Source organism: Branchiostoma lanceolatum, chromosome 9 (genome assembly GCF_035083965.1).
Source record: "Branchiostoma lanceolatum isolate klBraLanc5 chromosome 9, klBraLanc5.hap2, whole genome shotgun sequence".
Lineage (NCBI taxonomy): Eukaryota > Metazoa > Chordata > Leptocardii > Amphioxiformes > Branchiostomatidae > Branchiostoma > Branchiostoma lanceolatum.
Genome location: NC_089730.1, coordinates 11,478,816 through 11,499,918, shown reverse-complemented (window position 1 = coordinate 11,499,918; position 21,103 = coordinate 11,478,816). Strand labels below are relative to the sequence as shown.

The following is a 21,103-nucleotide window of genomic DNA, read 5'->3' as shown; positions in this document are numbered from 1 at the left end:
GTTCCATTGCGTTCAATATTGACATCTAATACCAAGCAGTGTGCATTGCATTTCAGCTACGCATGAACCACATTTTGTGACAGAAGCTCCAGAAAATTCTGTGGGTGGAGAAGAATTAATAGGATTGAACAAAACGCTGAGAATAATGTAACCTTATAACATATGTGGTTACAGGAACAACATGTTGTTAAAAACGAATCATAACAAATCTGTTCAGTGTCAATGTAAGTGGGCAAGGTCAGCGTTAACGCTACTTAAGTCCAGTCGTGGGCGGATTTCCGGCGTGTTTGACGCAGCCGTGCGTCGACGTCGACGTCAGTGACGTTTGCGGTAACCCACGCAACGGTCGCCCTGTACGTACTGATTTAATCACGACCTCTTCACTCATCTGTATGGATGGACACCCGCAAGTGGTTATCATGAGCTATAGGTGTGTGACATGACACACTTTATCATGATTGTTTGATGATAGTTACACGATAGAGACGGTCACAACACGAGCTTCGTTACGTCTGGACAAGCTTCCAAATATGGTCATTCTCTAGCCTATCCTTGCAAAAGGCACACTAGTCTCTACAAGACCACTCCACTGGCTGCCAAAAAGTAATCGAAATTTACCAAAATAGGAGGAGTATATTGTCAGAGGAGTTGGTCCTATGGATGGCAAACTCCTTTGGCAAAATATTCCCCAATTTGGGCCAATTTCTACTGTTTGTTCAGTCCGCAAAGATTCCCGGTGGAGACAAGAAAAAGGTCCATAACCGATCTTATTTTTTTGCGGTTTATTTTTGTTGTTACTCTACTCTCCTTATGCGTTGAGAAATTGTATGCCAATGCAAAGTCAAGCCATAGAGCAATAAAGATAAAAGATATGGACATTATATCATCATATAAACAGTACTGCTATGACTCGCACTATAAATCTGAAAGAGACATGGATACTCAGTTATGAAACACAGATGTTGTCCTCACTCACGAAGAACAAATACATGCACATTGAATTCACTCTAAAATTCCCGTATTTTGATGGACAGAAGATACTTCCTTGTCTTTATGATTGTTATGATTGTTGTCTATGATGCCACCGCCGTGGCTCACATGTATTTCCTCATGCGTACTCCGGAAGTACCGATCCATTAACAGCCAGAATGGACGGAAGGAAAAGCTCTTCTTTTATGTCTTATACTTCCTGTTTCCTGTGAGATGTAAAGGAAAAGCAATTACTTTAAACAGCATGGGTTGATTGCAGTCATAAAGGTGTATACTTACCAATGCTTCATACTGTTGTTGCACGCATGAAATAATATATGAATAGTTTGGTGATATCTTCCTTCATATCAATTGATATGTTTTTTCAGAGCATTTGTAAGCAATGTTACATGCACACTAAATTGATATTTTGTGTGACCAAGGAATACCACCCATAACACAATAGGAAGACTTCCTGTTCTCCCCAAGCCGTGTATGTAATAACGGCCAACTCCCACTTCCTCATTGTGAAATTCCCTAGAAATATAATCCCCTAGACATGCCACTCATCCTTCCTGCGGATATTATTCATAATCGGAAATTAAAAAGCGGCAGCATAATTTTTTTATAAAATATGAATTTAATGTTCTTATCAGAAGCTTTCGTCATGTTCGTTGTTGTTACAATATCATTAATACGTTGTTAGATAATATAGGAATACGATATCGCAAAATCGCCGCGGTCTTCTGCTATGGATGCATGTACCATAACATAGGGTTGCCACGTATGTAATTTGAATTACTAATACATCGGTTGGTCCGCGGCTATTATAAGTAGCACAGCCAACGCCCTGGTCTGAAAGGACGACGGCTGAGACAGCTTTACCTGGTTGCTATTGGCAACGGTTCTATTTGTTTGGGTTGGGTAAGCCGGTTCAGGTGGGTGCGTGAAATGGGGAACGCCCTTATTAAAATTTCTGACGAAAATTCATGGCGCGGCAAAATCTAGGTCGCCTGCATATCAGATGTAAATATGGTATAAAAATTACAATAATGCATATAGAGTCGTGCGTTGGCGGACGTTATACGTTTATCCGGATGCCTGTATACCGTGTATAGTGTTGTCTGCAGTGTGTCGTGCCCTGAACACTGCGGTTTTGTGTTTGCATACCTGCCATTCCAGTTAGTCAACACCACAAAACCTTTTGTACACAGGCTCTCGGTGGGGGAGGGGGGCAAAGGGCACGCAGCAGGGGACTGACTGAAAATTCTCCTCAACAGATATTTGCTAGACTCTACCAGTCTCCCCCGGTCGCTGGGAAAATAGTAGAAATTGGCCAAATAGAGTCAAATGTTTGAAGGGAGTCGGCTACGGAGAGAGGGTCAAATTGGCAACCTCGGTTGCCAATTTGACCCTCTCTCCGTAGCCGACTCCCTTCAAACATTTGACTCTATTTGGCCAATTTCTACTATTTTCCCAGCGACCGGGGGAGACTGGTAGAGTCTAGATATTTGCATCTTTTGAGACATTGTAACAGGGTAATATCATAACAGAGATTGAATTCTTGAATTGTTACAAGAAATGCAGTGTTTCGTTACGGATGCTGATTCGATTTGTGGTTAAAGATTGCATTATCCGTCGCCCTGAAAGAATTGCCGCGGGCGGTTAACCTAGCAGAACAATCGGTACACAAAAGCGGTCCTTTTCCTGAAAAACCCCACAACACCATTGTATCGAATTACTGAGGAAAACTGTGTAATTTCACAGAAATACCTTAGACTAGATTTTGGACACTGAGAAATAAACACTAGCTTCAAACACAATCGACATTTGGGCACATATGGCACACCCCAGTTGTCTTTACCGTATGCGCATGTATGTATAAACATCATAAGCACGGACTCCAGTACATTAATGACTCATGAACCCGGTATAGATAGAGTACAGGAAATCAGGAAATACTTTTATGTCTGTTGAGGGGAAATCCAAAGCTGGTGTGACGCGAGTTAGTTTCCTGGTGACGTCAAACCAAACAATCACCCGACCTCACGGACGTTTTGTGTGACCGGAGTTGCATTAGACATTTTCCCAATACAAACATCACTACGCAATATCTATTAACGTATGAGTAGTAACGTTAGTTACGTTACGTCCAAGAATATAACGTTAACGTCATTGCCTTTCCTCTCGGTGAAAATTGTTGGTGTTGAAAAAATATTTACACTTTGATCACACAAGTACAAAAATAAAAATTTCTAATAATAATAGCACGTAACCTAGTTTGACAACAGCTTTCATGGGGATGTTTCTGCCAGAATGTTTACCGTGATAGTAAGAATATGGTTTCATAGAACTTTCCACAGCTTGGTTTTTGATGAGCAGGTGACAAACCCTATGGGGAATCAATTCTAAATCCCTCGTGTTTTATTCGCCATATTTGGAGTTAACCATAGCGGGTACATGATTCAGGCAATTTGCTTGTACTTGAAGCGTCTTCCCTTTTCTGCAAAAGGCTTCAATATTCACCCTTACTTCCTGTTTACCTCTGGAAGTGAGGATATTTCTGTCCGTGCCTGAGGCAGAGGCTTCCAACCCAAGCCTTTTGTGGCTACGGAAACGGCCCCTTCTGAGAAACGCTGTGTTTCTCTCGCAATGGCACCTCGCCAGACGGGAGCTCAAGGTCTTGTCCTGCGTAGCTTAGCCTTGCGGAAAGACGGATTTCAGGAGAATTTGGCGGCGTATTTGGCAATTTCCTGTTCTTAGTGTGTTTTCACCTGCGCCCCATACTATTTTTGTTTCCTGTCCCTACCCTCGCCTTACTGTCAATGCCGTGTTGAAAATACATTTCTGCAACGTTTTACAAAAAATGAAAATATCAAAATGTAAATGTACTATTCATCTGTGCTTAGCACCAAATGGCGACTTCAATTAGATTTTGATTCCGTGTAAACAATTTCTACAATTGTGTACATCGTAATCCCTATGTCCTTGTAGTAAGGAAGAAAACGTCGTGGGGTACATAATGTTGGAATCAAGCCAGACTTGTGAACTAGTTCAGGTACCAAACAAACCGGTCTAAATCAGTCCGTGATTACGACTGAGTTATGTCAATGTGTATCGCATTACAGAGGCGGGAAAAATGTCATTAAATATTCACAATAAAACCACACGCACGATGTATTCATGTGTCATCATCCGATGGGACATTTTTATTCCCAGAACATGACGTAAGGCGACGCATCACCTGCGTTACCATAACAACAGCGAGTCACATTGCAAGTATGTACATATCAGGCTCAAGTGTCTTTTGAGCCATACAATCTCACATCTCGGGTTCCAGCATAAATTAACGATAAAAAAACATGTACAGTTTCATTGTAGGTACTCTCCATTTGGAGTACAGCAGTTGTACGGCTTGTCGAGTTTTCCCTATGCTACAATATTTACAAAAGATCAAGCTAGCAGCTTTTCTTCTTGTGTGTTTACAATTCTGACCCTGGGACAGCTGTTCTGTTTTGCCGCTATTGCACACGGGAATTCCTCAGCCAGTCAGTCTACATTCCTGATACCAAATATGGTAGTGTCGGTAAGACAACACAAGAAAACAGACATCTTGGGGCACAGATGGTTGGAACTAGAGGGGAACCCCGGCGGGAAACCCCGGCCAGGGCCCCTGCTACAGCCTAGCACGCTTGTTTGCTCGATGCATAACAATGAAACTTCATTTGCATCAAACGCTGGCGGAAATGGGGTCCTCGCTTCTAGGCACGACAAGGTAAACAACGTTTTGCAGGAGCGAACCAAAACATGAAGTAAAATTTCAGGCATCCGAGCGCCATACATGATTCAAAAGATGTAATTTTGACTCGATTCACGAATAGAAATTTGATTGCAGTGATTTGGAGTTGTCTGTCTGCCACGAGGCCCCGTCTCCGCTGACCTGCATAATTGTATACATGATCGTCTGACGTCACCGAGATCATCAGACAAAGGAAAATCGAGCACCATCCAATCTTCAATGACGCAGGTCAAAACACGCCTCTATTACACTACATTTGGCACAAATAGACTTCCTCTAGATGTTGTTTCGGTACGAATGTATCCAAGTTTCGACAGTAAGGTGATTTTGTAGCACCGTATGGCTGAGGAAAATGGTATCAAAGCCAGTGGAATGGCTACGACAAACAACTGCCTTTGTTTCGTAAGAACAGCGCACCAGGGCGGTAGATATGAAGTGGTACAAAATAAAGACTATTTACAGACAGTACAGGAAAGTTCGTGAGTCTAGAATGCAACAATCGGTCTGGCTAGTGTCCCGATAGATGTGACTACTTCCTGCATGCACTGCTGGAGTCCTTGTTTGGACGAGTTTGGTCCCGATCTCGGCACAGCTTGTTGTGATGGCTCGGATTCTAGTTCAATCGAGCTGTGCACAAGTCCTTTAAATCCTGAGTTGAAGATACTAACAAGACTGGAGACGGGCGACTCCTACCCTGGGTTCCAGACTGTTTATCGGGCCTTTTAGCCGGTACCTTGCAGTCAGTTCTCTCGGTGGCACAGAGACCCCAGCCCGCCGAACCCTAATTAGCGCACCGGGGGAGTTCTAGCCGGGGAGTTGACCGGCCCTATCTACAGTCTGGTGTCGGCTGCCATCCAAGGCGTCGCGCCGGGGCGATGATTAATGACACAATCGCACCACATGGCGTCCCCGCGCGCAGAGTGATTGGCTGTAGTTGATTTCCGCGTGACACTATCTTGCCAATCAGATCCCACCTAATACGTCATGAGATAAATATTCATGAGGTCTTTAGCACTCTCTGGACGTGGACATTTAGGGGGAAGTTGTGAATCACGCCTCCTCGGCTTTGTTTTCATCGTAAGAACGCTGTTGACCGTCGGGATTACTTAAGTATAGTTGACTTATGGTGAGCTGACAATAACGTACTTAGTAACTAGAAGTAAGTGGATTCTGTCTACATTAGCGAATTTACAGCTTGTCTTAAGAATACCTTTATTGTATATATATCACAAGAAGAACAGATCAAAACACAAGAATAATTTACAAATACAAGTATACGTTTTTAAGTTACAACAACAAGAATTGTAATAAATACGGACATAATTCTTATGCACTGTGACGTTAAACAACGTTTGTATCGTAACTATAAACTAGACATGCCTGAAAACATATTGCTACAGACGCACCACGCCAGGTACCTAAAGGTTAAAATGTATCTAGCTACTGTTGACAGTTTTATTTATCACACGTACAAAAAAATAAGCAAACCCGCCTGATTGACCGGAGTCTCGCTAATACAAATGACATAACGTTCTGTGTACTTGCCGCGACACGGACATAGGTACTTAAATGTAAACGTACACAAAATGATACAACTAAATAAAAGTACACAAAAAGATACAACTAAATATAATAATAGAGGAACATATTAAGTAACAAGAGGAATGAAGAAATAGCTATGTTAATGACTCACAAAATATGATTACTCTGAACTTGAAGACTCAAACATGTCCCTGCTTGTGTTCCATCCCATGCTGATGTCTGAATCACTAGCGGTGTGCGCCACGGCAGCCGGCTCAGAAACTGAAGACTCAAACATGTCCCTAGTGCTGGAGTCTGAATCACTAGCGGTGTGCGCCGGCTCAGAAACTGAAGACTCAAACATGTCCCTAGTGCTGGAGTCTGAATCACTAGCGGTGTGCGCCACGGCGGCCGGCTCAGAGGCTGAAGACTCAAACATGTCTCTGCTTGTGTTCCATCCAGTGCTGGAGTCTGGGTCACTAGCGGTGTGCGCCACGGCAGCCGGCTCAGAAGCAGAAGACTCAAACATGTCCCTGCTTGTGTTCCATCCAATGCTGGTGTCTTGTGAATTGACAGTGTGCTCTGGGGTGGAAGATAAAAGCGGTGGCCCGATATCTACGGCTTCCTCGCATCCATCCTCAAAATAAAACGTTGCGTCGCTGTCATGTTCATAGTCCACAGTGTCGTCAAGGCTGGTACTTGGGGAATCGAAGGTGTCCGCGTCAAACAATGCGCTGAACTCTGAAGAGTCGTACGCCACTGGGTTGGACGGAAGGGGCAAGATTTCCAAGGATTCCTCGTGTTCAACTTCAGTATCCAGACCTTGCGGTTGAAACTGTTCAGTCATGTCTGGGAATAAATGAACATACCCATTCAGATCTCCCGTCTCGCATGTAAGCTTACTCTAGTTTTCTGTCAATGCTTGCCACAAACAAATACAAAATTTAGACTACAACAACGATTGCGAGGACGCTATATTACTTATATTGCTAGTAGCCGATATCATCTCCGCCAGCCCACACTTGTGCAACGAATGAAACAAACGTTAGTGCCCTAAAATGATAACACATATACCTTTGCTTCACGTTGTCTGACGCAATATTGCAATGGTGATCTCTTGTCGGTCACAATCACAGTCACTGCCTGAAGGGGGTTGGTCTTGTGTAAGGGCCTCTTTCTCCGAGTGTCTTACGGGAACTTGCGAACAGGACGGTCTTGCGGCCCCAAGGTGGCGGAAGAACCACTGAAGCGCTTTCCCATCATTATCACAATATGTGGTATATGTCTATTAATTCGCCATCGGAACGTGGCAAAAATGACACATCCTTATAAACATCTTGCTATCGTGTTGGTGTGTCGAGGTCAACCTTTCTTTATGAAATGAATATGATAATCATGAATGAGAAGTCATTGCTGTGTCTTTGTTACTGGGTACACGTAAATAGTAATATACAATATAAAGTCATGACAATAAGAAGGAAGAACAGTCTTGTCTCTGAGAAACGAACTCCCAATCTCTTTCTTACGGGAACTTGAGAACAGGACGGTCTTGCGAGGTGGCGAAGAACCACTGAAGCGCTTTCCCATCATTGTCACAATATGTGGTAGTCTATTAATTCGCCATCGGAACGTGGCAAAAATGACACATCCTTATAAACATCTTGCTATCGTGTTGGTGTGTCGAGGTCAACCTTTCTTTATGAAATGAATATGATAATCATGAATGAGAAGTCATTGCTGTGTCTTTGTTACTGGGTACACGTAAATAGTAATATACAATATAAAGTCATGACAATAAGAAGGAAGAACAGTCTTGTCTCTGAGAAACGAACTCCCAATCTCTTTCTTACGGGAACTTGAGAACAGGACGGTCTTGCGGCCCCAAGGTGGCGGAAGAACCACTGAAGCGCTTTCCCATCATTGTCACAATATGTGGTAGTCTATTAATTCGCCATCGGAACGTGGCAAAAATGACACATCCTTATAAACATCTTGCTATCGTGTTGGTGTGTCGAGGTCAACCTTTCTTTATGAAATGAATATGATAATCATGAATGAGAAGTCATTGCTGTGTCTTTGTTACTGGGTACACGTAAATAGTAATATACAATATAAAGTCATGACAATAAGAAGGAAGAACAGTCTTGTCTCTGAGAAACGAACTCCCAATCTCTTTCTTACGGGAACTTGAGAACAGGACGGTCTTGCGAGGTGGCGAAGAACCACTGAAGCGCTTTCCCATCATTGTCACAATATGTGGTAGTCTATTAATTCGCCATCGGAACGTGGCAAAAATGACACATCCTTATAAACATCTTGCTATCGTGTTGGTGTGTCGAGGTCAACCTTTCTTTATGAAATGAATATGATAATCATGAATGAGAAGTCATTGCTGTGTCTTTGTTACTGGGTACACGTAAATAGTAATATACAATATAAAGTCATGACAATAAGAAGGAAGAACAGTCTTGTCTCTGAGAAACGAACTCCCAATCTCTTTCTTACGGGAACTTGAGAACAGGACGGTCTTGCGGCCCCAAGGTGGCGGAAGAACCACTGAAGCGCTTTCCCATCATTGTCACAATATGTGGTAGTCTATTAATTCGCCATCGGAACGTGGCAAAAATGACACATCCTTATAAACATCTTGCTATCGTGTTGGTGTGTCGAGGTCAACCTTTCTTTATGAAATGAATATGATAATCATGAATGAGAAGTCATTGCTGTGTCTTTGTTACTGGGTAGACGTAAATAGTAATATACAATATAAAGTCATGACAATAAGAAGGAAGAACAGTCTTGTCTCTGAGAAACGAACTCCCAATCTCTTTCTTACGGGAACTTGAGAACAGGACGGTCTTGCGGCCCCAAGGTGGCGGAAGAACCACTGAAGCGCTTTCCCATCATTGTCACAATATGTGGTAGTCTATTAATTCGCCATCGGAACGTGGCAAAAATGACACATCCTTATAAACATCTTGCTATCGTGTTGGTGTGTCGAGGTCAACCTTTCTTTATGAAATGAATATGATAATCATGAATGAGAAGTCATTGCTGTGTCTTTGTTACTGGGTACACGTAAATAGTAATATACAATATAAAGTCATGACAATAAGAAGGAAGAACAGTCTTGTCTCTGAGAAACGAACTCCCAATCTCTTTCTTACGGGAACTTGAAAACAGGACGGTCTTGCGGCCCCAAGGTGGCGGAAGAACCACTGAAGCGCTTTCCCATCATTGTCACAATATGTGGTAGTCAATTAATTCGCCATCGGAACGTGGCAAAAATGACACATCCTTATAAACATCTTGCTATCGTGTTGGTGTGTCGAGGTCAACCTTTCTTTATGAAATGAATATGATAATCATGAATGAGAAGTCATTGCTGTGTCTTTGTTACTGGGTACACGTAAATAGTAATATACAATATAAAGTCATGACAATAAGAAGGAAGAACAGTCTTGTCTCTGAGAAACGAACTCCCAATCTCTTTCTTACGGGAACTTGAAAACAGGACGGTCTTGCGGCCCCAAGGTGGCGGAAGAACCACTGAAGCGCTTTCCCCTCATTGTCACAATATGTGGTAGTCAATTAATTTGCCATCGGAACGTGGCAAAAATGACACATCCTTATAAACATCTTGCTATCGTGTTGGTGTGTCGAGGTCAACCTTTCTTTATGAAATGAATATGATAATCATGAATGAGAAGTCATTGCTGTGTCTTTGTTACTGGGTACACGTAAATAGTAATATACGATATAAAGTCATGACAATAAGAAGGAAGAACAGTCTTGTCTCTGAGAAACGAACTCCCAATCTCTTTCTTACGGGAACTTGAGAACAGGACGGTCTTGCGGCCCCAAGGTGGCGGAAGAACCACTGAAGCGCTTTCCCATCATTGTCACAATATGTGGTAGTCTATTAATTCGCCATCAGAACGTGGCAAAAATGACACATTGCTACGTTGTAGTGTATGCGTGAAACCGGGCATAATCATGGGAAAGGTGACTTCAAAGGTAAAGCCTTTATAAATTTCTCGTGTATGCCCCGATCGGAACCAGTTCGGGTGGAGTTCGGGTGCGAAGGACACGATGTTGTCCTCCGCGAGACTTGTCGCTAATATCAACGATAAATGTAGGTTTTGCAACGCAGACACAAGGATTGGTGGACAGAAGCAACATGCGCGGAATTTGTTTAAGCTGAAGAAAACATCCAAGGACACAGAGCCTCCGGCACCGCGACTAGAGAGATGGCTCGGAACTCGGTTTGTTAACGACCCGACCATCTCAGACACAATGTGTCAGTGTTGTATGAGGAAGTTAACCAAGCTTGAAAAAAGCCACAAGGAGTTGAGAGAACGTGTCGGGCTTAAGACTCCTTCACGAGACCAGACGACCGCCCCGCCAAGTGTCGGGTCTAGGACTCCTTCACGAGACCAGACGACCGCTCCGCCAAGTGTCAGGCCTAGGACTCCTTCGCGAGACCAGACGACCGCTCCGCCAAGTGTCAGGCCTAGGACTCCTTCACGAGACAAGACGACCGCTCCGCCAAGTGTCGGGCCTAAGACTCCTTCACGAGACAAGACGACCGCTCCGAGTGTCAGGCCTAAGACTCCTTCACGAGACAAGACGACCGCTCCGCCAAGTGTCGGGCCTAAGACTCCTTCACGAGACAAGACGACCGCTCCGCCAAGTGTCAGGCCTAAGACTCCTTCACGAGACAAGACGACCGCTCCGAGTGTCAGGCCTAAGACTCCTTCACGAGATCAGGCGACCGCTCCGAGTGTCAGGCCTAAGACTCCTTCACGACACAATGTGACCGCTCCAAGTATGCCAAGGACTCCTACACGAGATCAGGCGACCGCTCCTCTTGGAAGCCTGAAAAATAACAAGAAACGTGATCTGACAGTAACACCTGGCAAGTCACCGGCGCGCAAAAAGTATTTGTCCAGACAAGACGCAGGTATCGAGAATCAGCTCCCCCAGCAGCTGAGGGCACCCCAAAACTACGAAGACGACAGAACAAAAGTTACGGTATGTGTCTTTTGTAACCTTCATTCACTTCATTAAGGCCCCATTCCAGTATACGGCGATTGCAATGCGACCTCACTGTGAGGTAAATTGGAGCTGTGTATTCATCGACTTCAATTGAAATCATATGCAAAATGTAAAAGTATAAAATTTGTGGTGTCTCTATCAAATCGGTCGGTCGGTAGAATACGTGCATTTTCCAATGGCATACTAGCTCGGCTGTACTCTGTTTCTTGTGTATGTTGAATTTCCAAATGCGGCATGGGCGCTTATAGTTCTCCATGATCAAAGTTTCTGACGACGAGACTGCTGATTTATGAAGTGCGAAGCTTCTGGCTTACACTATAGCCTGATACGTATTCTTTTTTCAAAAGCTGTTTTTCTTTTCGTAGACAAAATTCTGCCTTTTTGTTTTCTCATCAATTATTTTATGAACTAATAAGACAGCAGATTATTTTGCAACGCATGACTTGCCCTGCACGGTTATTCTTTCATTGTTGCCTGTCCTAGTATGCCAAAGGTAACTGGTCTATACCAAGGAGGTTTAAATCCTATTAAACCTCCTTGTCTATACCACTGACCCCGGTCGGCGCGGGGGGGGGGGGTGGAAGGGACAATAGAGAGGTGTCGCCCTGTATTGTGCTGAAACAATGGAGACGCACGCGCCATGCGCGCTGAAACAAAGGACAGCCACGCGTACCGTACGCCCCTCGTCATGCTAGGGTCACATTTCCAACCCGGGGCCTGGCCGGCCAGCTTGTGGGAGCCAAAACTATGATATATTTTTAAGAGACAACAAAACACAAAAAACTTTGTTAACATTTCTCCTTACCTTACGTTATGTTTGTTCTTGACATTCATTGCTAATTCTTTGTTTCAAAGTTTTCAAACAGCCCGGTCGGGCCCCGACTTGAAAATGTGACCCTAGCCTCCCCCAGCCCTGTGCAAGTAAATTTCACTGTACTTCAATGTGTATATATACCCATGCATATTTGTTAGGCACTTAGAATGAAATCCCAACAGGTTCCTAATTGTTTCTCACAGGTACATGTGAAACGGCCATCAGACAGGAAGCCTACGGTAACCGAAGTAGACGAGACTGACCAGCCGTTGATTCGACACATAGCCGATAAGAGATGGGACCTGGCTGCCAAGGACATAATCACGCACAGCGAACTTTCGTCAGAGGTCAGAAAACAGGTTGGTGCAACGATCTTAAAGGAGGGAAATGCCATGGCTTCCACCTCCATCCTGGGTCATACAAGTTGTGAAGATTTGACGAGCTTATCCCTAGAAGTCGTCAGCGAGGAAATCACCAGCCAGTCACCATGGATGCATGAGGCCCTTCGTGCCACCTGCGGATATAAAAGTGGACTAAGTGCTGACATCGCCGTTGCTACCGCCGCCAGCGTCTGCCTCAATGTGCCGCACCCAACCCTGTCGGCAATACAATACCGCAACAGCGTCCTTCTTTCCAACGCAGGGGCAAAAAAGAAATGTTTTAACCGACTGAATCAGCAAAATGTGACCATGTCCTACGAAAGCTCCCTCCGAAAACAGAGAGAAGCAGGCAAGGACCACGACAGTCGAGTGCTTGAGTGGAAAGCTGACATCGAACATTTCTTCATGGCAGAGCAAATATTGGCAACCCTTCATGAAGTCAGCGCCGAGGAGGAGGCAGCGGCGGAGAAAGCCATGCTTGATCTGTCTGGACAATCCTCGAGCACCTTAAGCAACGCTGATCTGTCTTATTCTGGATTCTCCGTCACGTCACAGGACGTTTCCTGTGCGACCCCAGAAGACTGGACATCGTGGGAAGACATTGGCGTGGTTGGAGCCCTTGAGGATGATCAGCCTAAGCAGTCGCCGCCAGAGAGTAGGACACTGCAAGAGCGCGTGCCAGGATTCCAAGAAGGTGGCTATGCTCTAGCCGACAAAGCCCTACATGACACAGCTACATCCTCATCACCACCATACTCTACAGCAACAATTCAAAAGACCATGTCCTCAATCTCGAACTACCACCCCCCTTGGTTTCAGATTGTATTTGACAACATTGACTTTACAGTGAACGCGAAGCACCAGGGATTTGACAGCACAAACAAGTCCATTCACTGGATCCACCAGTACGCCGTCCTAGACCGTGTTTCGGCGACCGATCTGCCAAATGACAAGCCACAAAAGTCAGTGCGGGACTTCAACTTGGCCCAGGACTTGTTGCCAACCGAAGAGGTGCAACAACTACTACGCAGAGAATTCATAGTAATAGTTGCGAGGCGTATGGTTAAGAAGATACCGGCATTCCAGGTGCTTCAATCGGCTGCGGTGTGGCACATTCCCCACCCGTATGAGAAGGAGATGGCGCAGAAGTCCGAGCAGGTTAGTCCAAATTATTAATTGGATCTGAACAAATACATTTTTTAAACTAAATGCTGCAAAATATCAACAGTGTAGTATAGTACAAATCCAGTTACATTATAATGTCACCCCCACCCCACAGGTTTGGCTCGGACTACAGTTCAAGAATGAGAACAAGAGCAGCGACATGGCGGATGTGCTCAAGTTCTTTCACAAGTACGTCCCGGCCGAGTTGGATGAAGACGGCAATATCGCTCGCCTGCTGCAAGTCATCCTGCTTGGAGGGGACTGGTTGTCCCAGGAGAGGGCCGACAACGTGCAAAAGGCGTTCAGCGACGGAGACGATCCCGTTGAGCGTCTGGAAGGCGTAAAGGCAAAGAACGAGCTGTGGCATGCCGAGAGAAACTTCCTGGGGGTGAGGCAATGACCTTAACGTTACAGTTGTATCTGCCGGTATATGTGTCTGTGTAACAGGCTAAACATCGTGCATCGTGTTCAACTAAACTATGCTGCCCTTTTTTCATTCCTGTACTATTACAAAAGTACTTAAGTTCGCTTGGTTTTACTTTCCCGTTTGAGACAATAGTAGACAATGCGATAGGAGGGCAAAACACTCGTGGTGGTTTCAAGTTCGCGGCGAAGAGCGTATCACGAAAACCGCGAACATGAAACCACCAGACATTTTTTGTATTTACAGTATTTTGTGCCTCGTGCCAGCTATTCATTTGTAGACATATTAAATGGTTGTTACATCTGTTTTCCCAGGTGCACGAAAAGATATTCTACAACGCCGACAGTGCAGGGGACAAGGCTACACTAGCATCTAACATGAATGCGACCAGGAGCCTGAACGCGAAGAAGGGGCCGCACACAAACTACAGTGAATACAAGGAATTCATCACAACAGAGTTAGATGCGCTCATCCTGTACGCCTGCATGGTGGTCTTTGGCTGGGAGAATATAAATGGTGAGTTTTAACTTATAGAATCCATTTCACCCGAGACATGGGTACTTGCAGTTAGGTGACATGGCTGTTTGCAGTCAGAACTGTATTGTCTGGATCAACTACTGCTAGTCACTCACGCTGAATGACATCACACCTTTGTTACAGTGTCACAAGAGACGGCTATTCCTGACTGGGTCTTGACGGCTGACAAACACGTCCAGCGGGACTGGCTCCACAGCAGAGCAGCTGAAGTGGTGGACCAGTTCGTCATGGCAGAGGAGACCACACTGATGTCAACTTTCAATAGTTCAGTGGAAAAGGCAAGTGTAAAACCTGTCTTACCTTGTCGCCACCCCACCTGCAATAAAGTGTATGTTAGAGCTGGGAGCAGAGCACAACACGAGAAGGACAAACACGGTCTAACAATTGTAGATTCACCCACCGAAAACACCACAAAACCGGAACCAAAAGACGATTGTATATTCAACTATCACACAGCAAAAATGAGTATGGGACTACTTATCGAAAACCTCCATGATGCGATAAAGGAGGGAGATGGTGAAAGAATCTCAAGGTGTTTCCGTGCAGCACTGCCCTATTACAAGGCACATGGGCACACAAAATACGCATTTGGGACTTTGTTGTTCTTTGCTAGGGCTAAAGCTCTTCTGCCCCAAAGACTCGCCCATTCCTTGGTTTGGAATAGGGTGGTCAATAACAGGGGTGGGAAAGGTCGCAATATACCCCTTGACCTCAGACTGGAGCACATGAACGCTTTCTTGAAATCATTCCTTAAGTCTTTGGGACCAAACCTCAACGAAGCGAATGCTTCGCGAATTGCACATGCGATTGGAACTATGGAGAAGATCATTGAAAGGGGAGACAGGGACTGGGGAGTGCTGGCTCCAACTGGACACCACCATAGGCGAGACAATAGTAACGACATCGACATTCTGGTTCGGCAATTTGTCTCTGCTAATGCGCTGGTGTATCAGGCTGGGCGGCAATATGACAGTTTTCCCAACTTTGACAGGAACTTGTGGAAAAACATTAACACTGTCAAATTCGCAAAGTGGGTAAAGGACACAGTGGGAGACTTTGAATGAGACGTATTTCCTGTAGTCACTGAGGTGTGTAGGCCAGCTTAAGAACAAGGCTCTCCTTGCTCTGTTTGGGGTCACCATCGCACGTCTTTCCAGTTATATACAAAGGTTAAGGGATTTCCATCAATTAGCATCAATTAGAGTCTAGTGTGTCTGCTAATTGATGGAAATCCCTTACCCTTTGTATATCAAATGGAAAGACGTGCGATGGTGACCCCAAACAGAGCAAGGAGGGCATAATTCATATTAAGCTGGCCTACACGCCAGTCAGAGCTGAATTGTCCCCGTCATTTTTTTTCCCACTCGCCTACTTATTGATCTTCATAATTGCATTGCAAAGTAATGATCGCAATTTTTCAAGTTGACCTTTGCCTGGCATTCACAAAATGTATGACAAAATGTATGACTGTTACCAAAAGTCGAGTTGTGTCCCGTCTGTCTATTCTCCAACGATCGAGAGGGGTAGTTTTGTCCGTTTTTTTTACGTTCCTCTCTCTCACAAGAGGACAGAAACGTAAAAAAAATCCCGGACAAAACTACCCCTCTCGATCGAATACTGTATGTCCAGGTGAGGCTGATAAAACTTATTGCCCCCCCCCCCCCAAGAAAACCACGTGTTTTTTTTTTGGTATATCTTGTGTGGGCCAAAACAGTTTTAGTGAAAGTGTGTTCAAGGCGTCTGAGGTCATTGCTAGAGTCTGACTAATGAAGTGTGTCTAAACTGTTGTTGGACATAACCAAAGTCACCTTTCTAAGCTGCCCTATTGACATGTATAGTATAACTAAGGTCAGATGACACCTACATAAGGGTGGGTCCCTGTGGTCTTTTTCCATATAATCGACACATTCTTGGCTGTAACTTTTGTTTGTTGCTTTAATATTGGGTATCTATATGAGTAAGTATTTTGGGTGGTTGAAGTTGAACTGTACAAGTCTTCTTTTGGTAGTACCAGTTAGGTGTTGTGCTCTGTGTCCCATAGTTCTGCATTTTTTAAACAAGTCTAATGTGAGGTACTATGTCAAATAAAAGATAAACACCATGGGCAATTTATGTACATGTTGTCATATTTACATTCTTGTTGTAGCAATATCCATCACCAATGTCTGGTGTTATTTGAATATGTACTTTAGACTTACAGAGATAGAAGATGACAAAAATGACATGTACATTGACATCAGTCCAAGATTTGTTAAAATGTACAAATGTTCCAGCACATCTAAAAATCTATATAGTCTGAGCAGGATGTTGTTATGTTGATAGTAATAACATGGACAAATAGGTCTTAACACTGTCTATCTGTATATAAATGTACAAATATTCTATATCATTGTATAACAACAATATGACATATTCCTTTAGTACATGCTTATGTACAATTATCTTCTTTCGTTGTAAATAAAGTATACTTAAAAAAGTTTAGTTTCTGTAGTCAGTACTTCAACATTGAGATTACTCTACGTCATCATCATCAGATTCTTCATTAGAACTGCTACTCGAAGGTGGATCTTCGAAGGGGCAATCCCAAAAGTAGAACCTTTCTGCATCATCATCTGCCTCCTCACTACAGAACTCACTCTGAATAAAACTTAAAAGGTCATCCATGTCAAGTTTCTCGGAGAAGACTTTGTTGACGATAGCCATGATGCCGTCTGCATGCTTCATGTCATACAAGAAAATGTGCTTTCTAATGTACTCTACATCAAATATATAGGGTGAGTGCTCTATGATACAGTCAATCAAATCGGCTGAAAACCCTGTTGTCATGTCTAGAGTAAACATCAGCTTCTTTGACTGCACCAATGATTGTCTGTACTCAAATAGCCCTTCCCTTAGCCTCTGTTTCTCATCATCTGAGACAGATCTCTTCAATGACGGTTGGTCATCGGGCACTGTTCCCGGTGCTTTGGGTTTGTCAAATACAGGTGCAGGCACAATACAAGCATTTTTGTCATCATTACAACAACAGGCCTGGTGGCATACAGAACAACAAATGTGGCCTGGTAGCATAGGAACTGTTGCCTTCTTTTTTTCAAATAAATTGTAGAGATTGGCCCTCAAACATGTCTTACAACTTACAAATGCCTTTACATCATCATCACAACGGTCTCCACTTGTATGGTACACAATGCCGTAACTCTGTAGACCATCCCTCCCAGCCCTTCCAATTTGTTGTAACATATCTTCTGCACTATGTGGCGCACCATAATTGACAACATACCTGACATCTTTGAAGTTGATGCCCATACTAAGTGCCGTTGTGGCAACTATTACCCGAACAGGTCCTTCGGCAAAGCAAGCCAGAACCTCTTCCTTCTTATGGGCATGAGTAGGGTTGTGAAACATAGCCACTAAACAATACCTTGACAGCTGCTTGGGGCCAACATAGGCATTGTCGCCAAGACTTTTCTTAATATGATCATACACTTTACGTGTTACTGTGATACTGGTACAATATATAATAATTTTGGGATGGGATGTACCTTCCTCCCTCAAGCCAGTGACAATCCAGTCTAAACAAGACTTGTCGCCCTTTTTTACTGAGACACATGATAACCGAATGTTAGGTCGATCTGGACTTGCCTCGACGTACAAGGTTGTCTTCTTCAACTTCAACAGATGTACAATGTCTTTCCTCGTCTTGACATCTGCTGATGCTGTCAACGCCAGAACAGGGATTCCTGAAACAATAGTTTTTTAAGACACAATCAATCAAATGAAAGACATAGTCTTACATGTCATGGTGATAAGGCATAAAAACGATCAGTGTTTCAAATCTTTATCTTTATACGTGTATATATTTCCACCTCTAAAATGACTAAAAGTGTACTCTTTTATGTATAGTATGTTGGCAAGCAATATATAATGATAAATCATTCAATCAAAGGGGATTGAACCGTTCATCAAAGTGACAGGAAGAACTTACCATTTCTACATAGTGACCTCAGTTCAGCCAATCTGCCAAAACACTCCCTGAATGCCTTCACTCCTTTCTTTGCCATGCCCCTAATAAAAGTACAGATAAAGCGTATGTTAGCAGAGAAGATAACAATGTACATGTGTATCATAATTTTTCGTGAACAAAATATCATCAATACACATGATTCTCTCAACCCAACCGCTTATGATATGATGTTTAATTCTACCCTGGCAGTGCAGGGGATTGTCATGTAAAATGTTACAAAAAGAAGAGGTTTACAAAAAGATATTCCGGTTAAAAATTGGCGGGCCGAGTGGCTACAATGTCATTGTTTACAAATGGCAGGAAAGTAAATTATTCATGCCCGTCACTAGCCCGACACCCAAGTGTAAAAGATACTCATTTGCATGAAACACACGCGCGGCATCTTCTAGATGTCTTTGTTATATCTGCCCGCTCAACTTCGATATTATCACAATAACTCCTTGCTATAATGCTGTTAAATATATCAAAGTAACATCTTCCTACCAGCTGGGTGTCTTGTGCACTTCGTCGCAAACTATCCCGATCAGATTCTCCTGGTAGTGGTCACTGAGAAGCATGTCTCCCCAGCGTTCTGTCTCCACCCACAACTCAGGGATGCCAAACACGAGCTGGTATTTGCCCTGCTCGATATCCCTGGCTTCTCTCTCCGTCGCGTCCAGCAAGGAAACTGCCGAAATCCCCATGGCATTGGCTTCCTCAACTTGATCCCTGATCAGGGCAGCAAGTGGCGAAACAACGATCAAGATGGGTTTCTTGACACCCTCAAGACAAGACGGCGCATTATTTCGTGAGATCATAATGCCGGCAACAACTGGTGCAATTTGGTAGATAAGAGACTTCCCATGTCCCGTCGGCAGTAACGTTACCGTGTCATTTCCACTGAGGAACGACTCCAGCGCCACATACTGCTCATTTGTAAGGCTATCGACTTTAGGGAGTCCCAAAACAGCAGAAGAGACGGCGTCTCGAAATGAAAAGTTTCCGCCCGTCGCCATTTTGGATTTCACTAATGTAGGTCACGCGAGGAATCATGGGAATACCCCAGCTGACAGCCCAACCAAGACGCGGCGCGCCGCTGTGCAGGGGATTAGAGAAAATTACTGCTGGGCCAATGTGGTCTCCGGCCGGTTCGCCCGATATAGAGAGCGTAAAACTGACAGCTAGAGAGCTGCCACCAGAGTAGGAAAGGGGCGCGGTTATCACCCCTACGGGCTCAACTCCCCGGAGCGTTGATTAAGACCGGGCGGGCAGACTGTTCTCTGGCCACCGTAGGAAATCGATAGCGACCCGATACTAGTCTGGCACCCAGGGAAGGCGACTCCGTACACATGTCCTCTGTTGTTTCCCAGGAGTCGGTTTCTGAGTCCGCTTCCTGTTGCTCGATTCTGCGTTTCTTTGGGGAAATTGAGTCACAGGCGGCTTCGGTTTCGGATTGCTTCCGCTTGCGACAACAGGAACAGGGCGCCGCCGATCGCTTGCCGTCGCACGAGGCCGTGGGAACGTTCGTGCACCTTTCACCGAGCACAGCGGGCTGCAGTGAGGTCGTGGAAACGTTCTGTTGTTGCTCGGAGGAAAGATTCTCCTTGTCCACACTGTCGGTCAGGGTTAAATCGGCCTCTTGTAGGCGCGAGTCGACATTTCCGCTGGCTGATGTAAGCGGCGGTTGGGCGAGGTCAACAACCGGCGTGAGTGTACAAAGGTTTTTGGTCTCCTCCTCGCCCTCCCCACTCGGCAACGCTGAGTCACTCTCCGTACTCTCGGCGACTGGCACGGCCACTTCCTCGACCGTTTCGGGACAATCCACGGTCTCGTCCTCGCTGTCGCTCTGCACTGATGTTGTTTCAGCGCGGTAGTACTCGGGGACCATCCCCGTCAACAGCACAGTCCGTGCCGTATACAGTACGTGGGACACCAGAAGGTTCTTATGCAAGTCGATCCCGCCACGTTGCGATCGGGAGGCCTGCAGCTTGCCGATGGACAGGGCGATCACTCTCTGGGCGTCAGCAGAAGCCATCTTGTCCTTACTGATAATGATGAGGAACAGAAACTGCAACAAATTGGATCAAAACACCGAGTTTTTGGGTTGTTGTGGTGCTTAGACGCGGGTCACACCCTGTCGGTAACGTGGCGTGATCTACAAATGACCGTTGCGTGGAAAAATCCTGTGTTATTCAAATCCACACTGACGTAATGGCTATTTCAATGGACCAATCAGAAGCCGAGAACACGGTCGCCTGGCGGCATGATTGACGGCTGAGAGAATGCAGTCTGTACTACTATATCTAAGGGGGTGTAGTAGGGTTAGACTAAGGCAAACTATATTATAATAACAATCTGAATGGATGCTTGGGAGAGAAATGTTATAAATATCTCTAATTTATCTTTTATATCAAATCAGTCTTATGCATAGTCT

The 21,103-nt window shown here is 44.6% G+C and overlaps 3 protein-coding genes across 4 annotated transcripts; 1 reads left to right on the top strand and 2 right to left on the bottom strand.

Annotated features, from left to right (window-relative positions):
- Window positions 1–4,149: 4,149 nt before the first annotated feature.
- Window positions 4,150–20,704, bottom strand: LOC136442252 (immediate early response gene 5-like protein). Of its 2 annotated transcripts, none has more exons than XM_066439013.1 (2): window positions 20,005–20,704; window positions 4,150–5,450 (listed from the first exon to the last, which is right to left on the bottom strand). In XM_066439013.1, exons 1-2 carry the CDS (start codon window positions 20,702–20,704, stop codon window positions 5,254–5,256), a joined length of 897 nt encoding a protein of 298 aa, XP_066295110.1. In that variant the 3' UTR covers window positions 4,150–5,253. The 2 variants fall into 2 exon arrangements, with proteins under 2 accessions (XP_066295110.1, XP_066295111.1); XM_066439014.1 differs by having other exon boundaries at window positions 5,346–5,462; window positions 20,017–20,704.
- LOC136442247 (uncharacterized) lies at window positions 11,955–16,461 on the top strand. The gene is made up of 4 exons (XM_066439008.1): window positions 11,955–13,699; window positions 13,821–14,093; window positions 14,444–14,645; window positions 14,790–16,461. Exons 1-4 carry the CDS (start codon window positions 12,329–12,331, stop codon window positions 15,728–15,730), a joined length of 2,787 nt encoding a protein of 928 aa, XP_066295105.1. The 5' UTR covers window positions 11,955–12,328; the 3' UTR covers window positions 15,731–16,461.
- On the bottom strand, window positions 16,754–19,732 carry LOC136442249 (probable ATP-dependent DNA helicase RecS). Its single transcript, XM_066439009.1, has 3 exons — window positions 19,174–19,732; window positions 18,652–18,731; window positions 16,754–18,406 (listed from the first exon to the last, which is right to left on the bottom strand). The coding sequence occupies exons 1-3, from the start codon at window positions 19,683–19,685 to the stop codon at window positions 17,178–17,180; spliced, it is 1,821 nt and encodes a 606-aa protein (XP_066295106.1). The 5' UTR covers window positions 19,686–19,732; the 3' UTR covers window positions 16,754–17,177.
- Window positions 20,705–21,103: the final 399 nt, after the last annotated feature.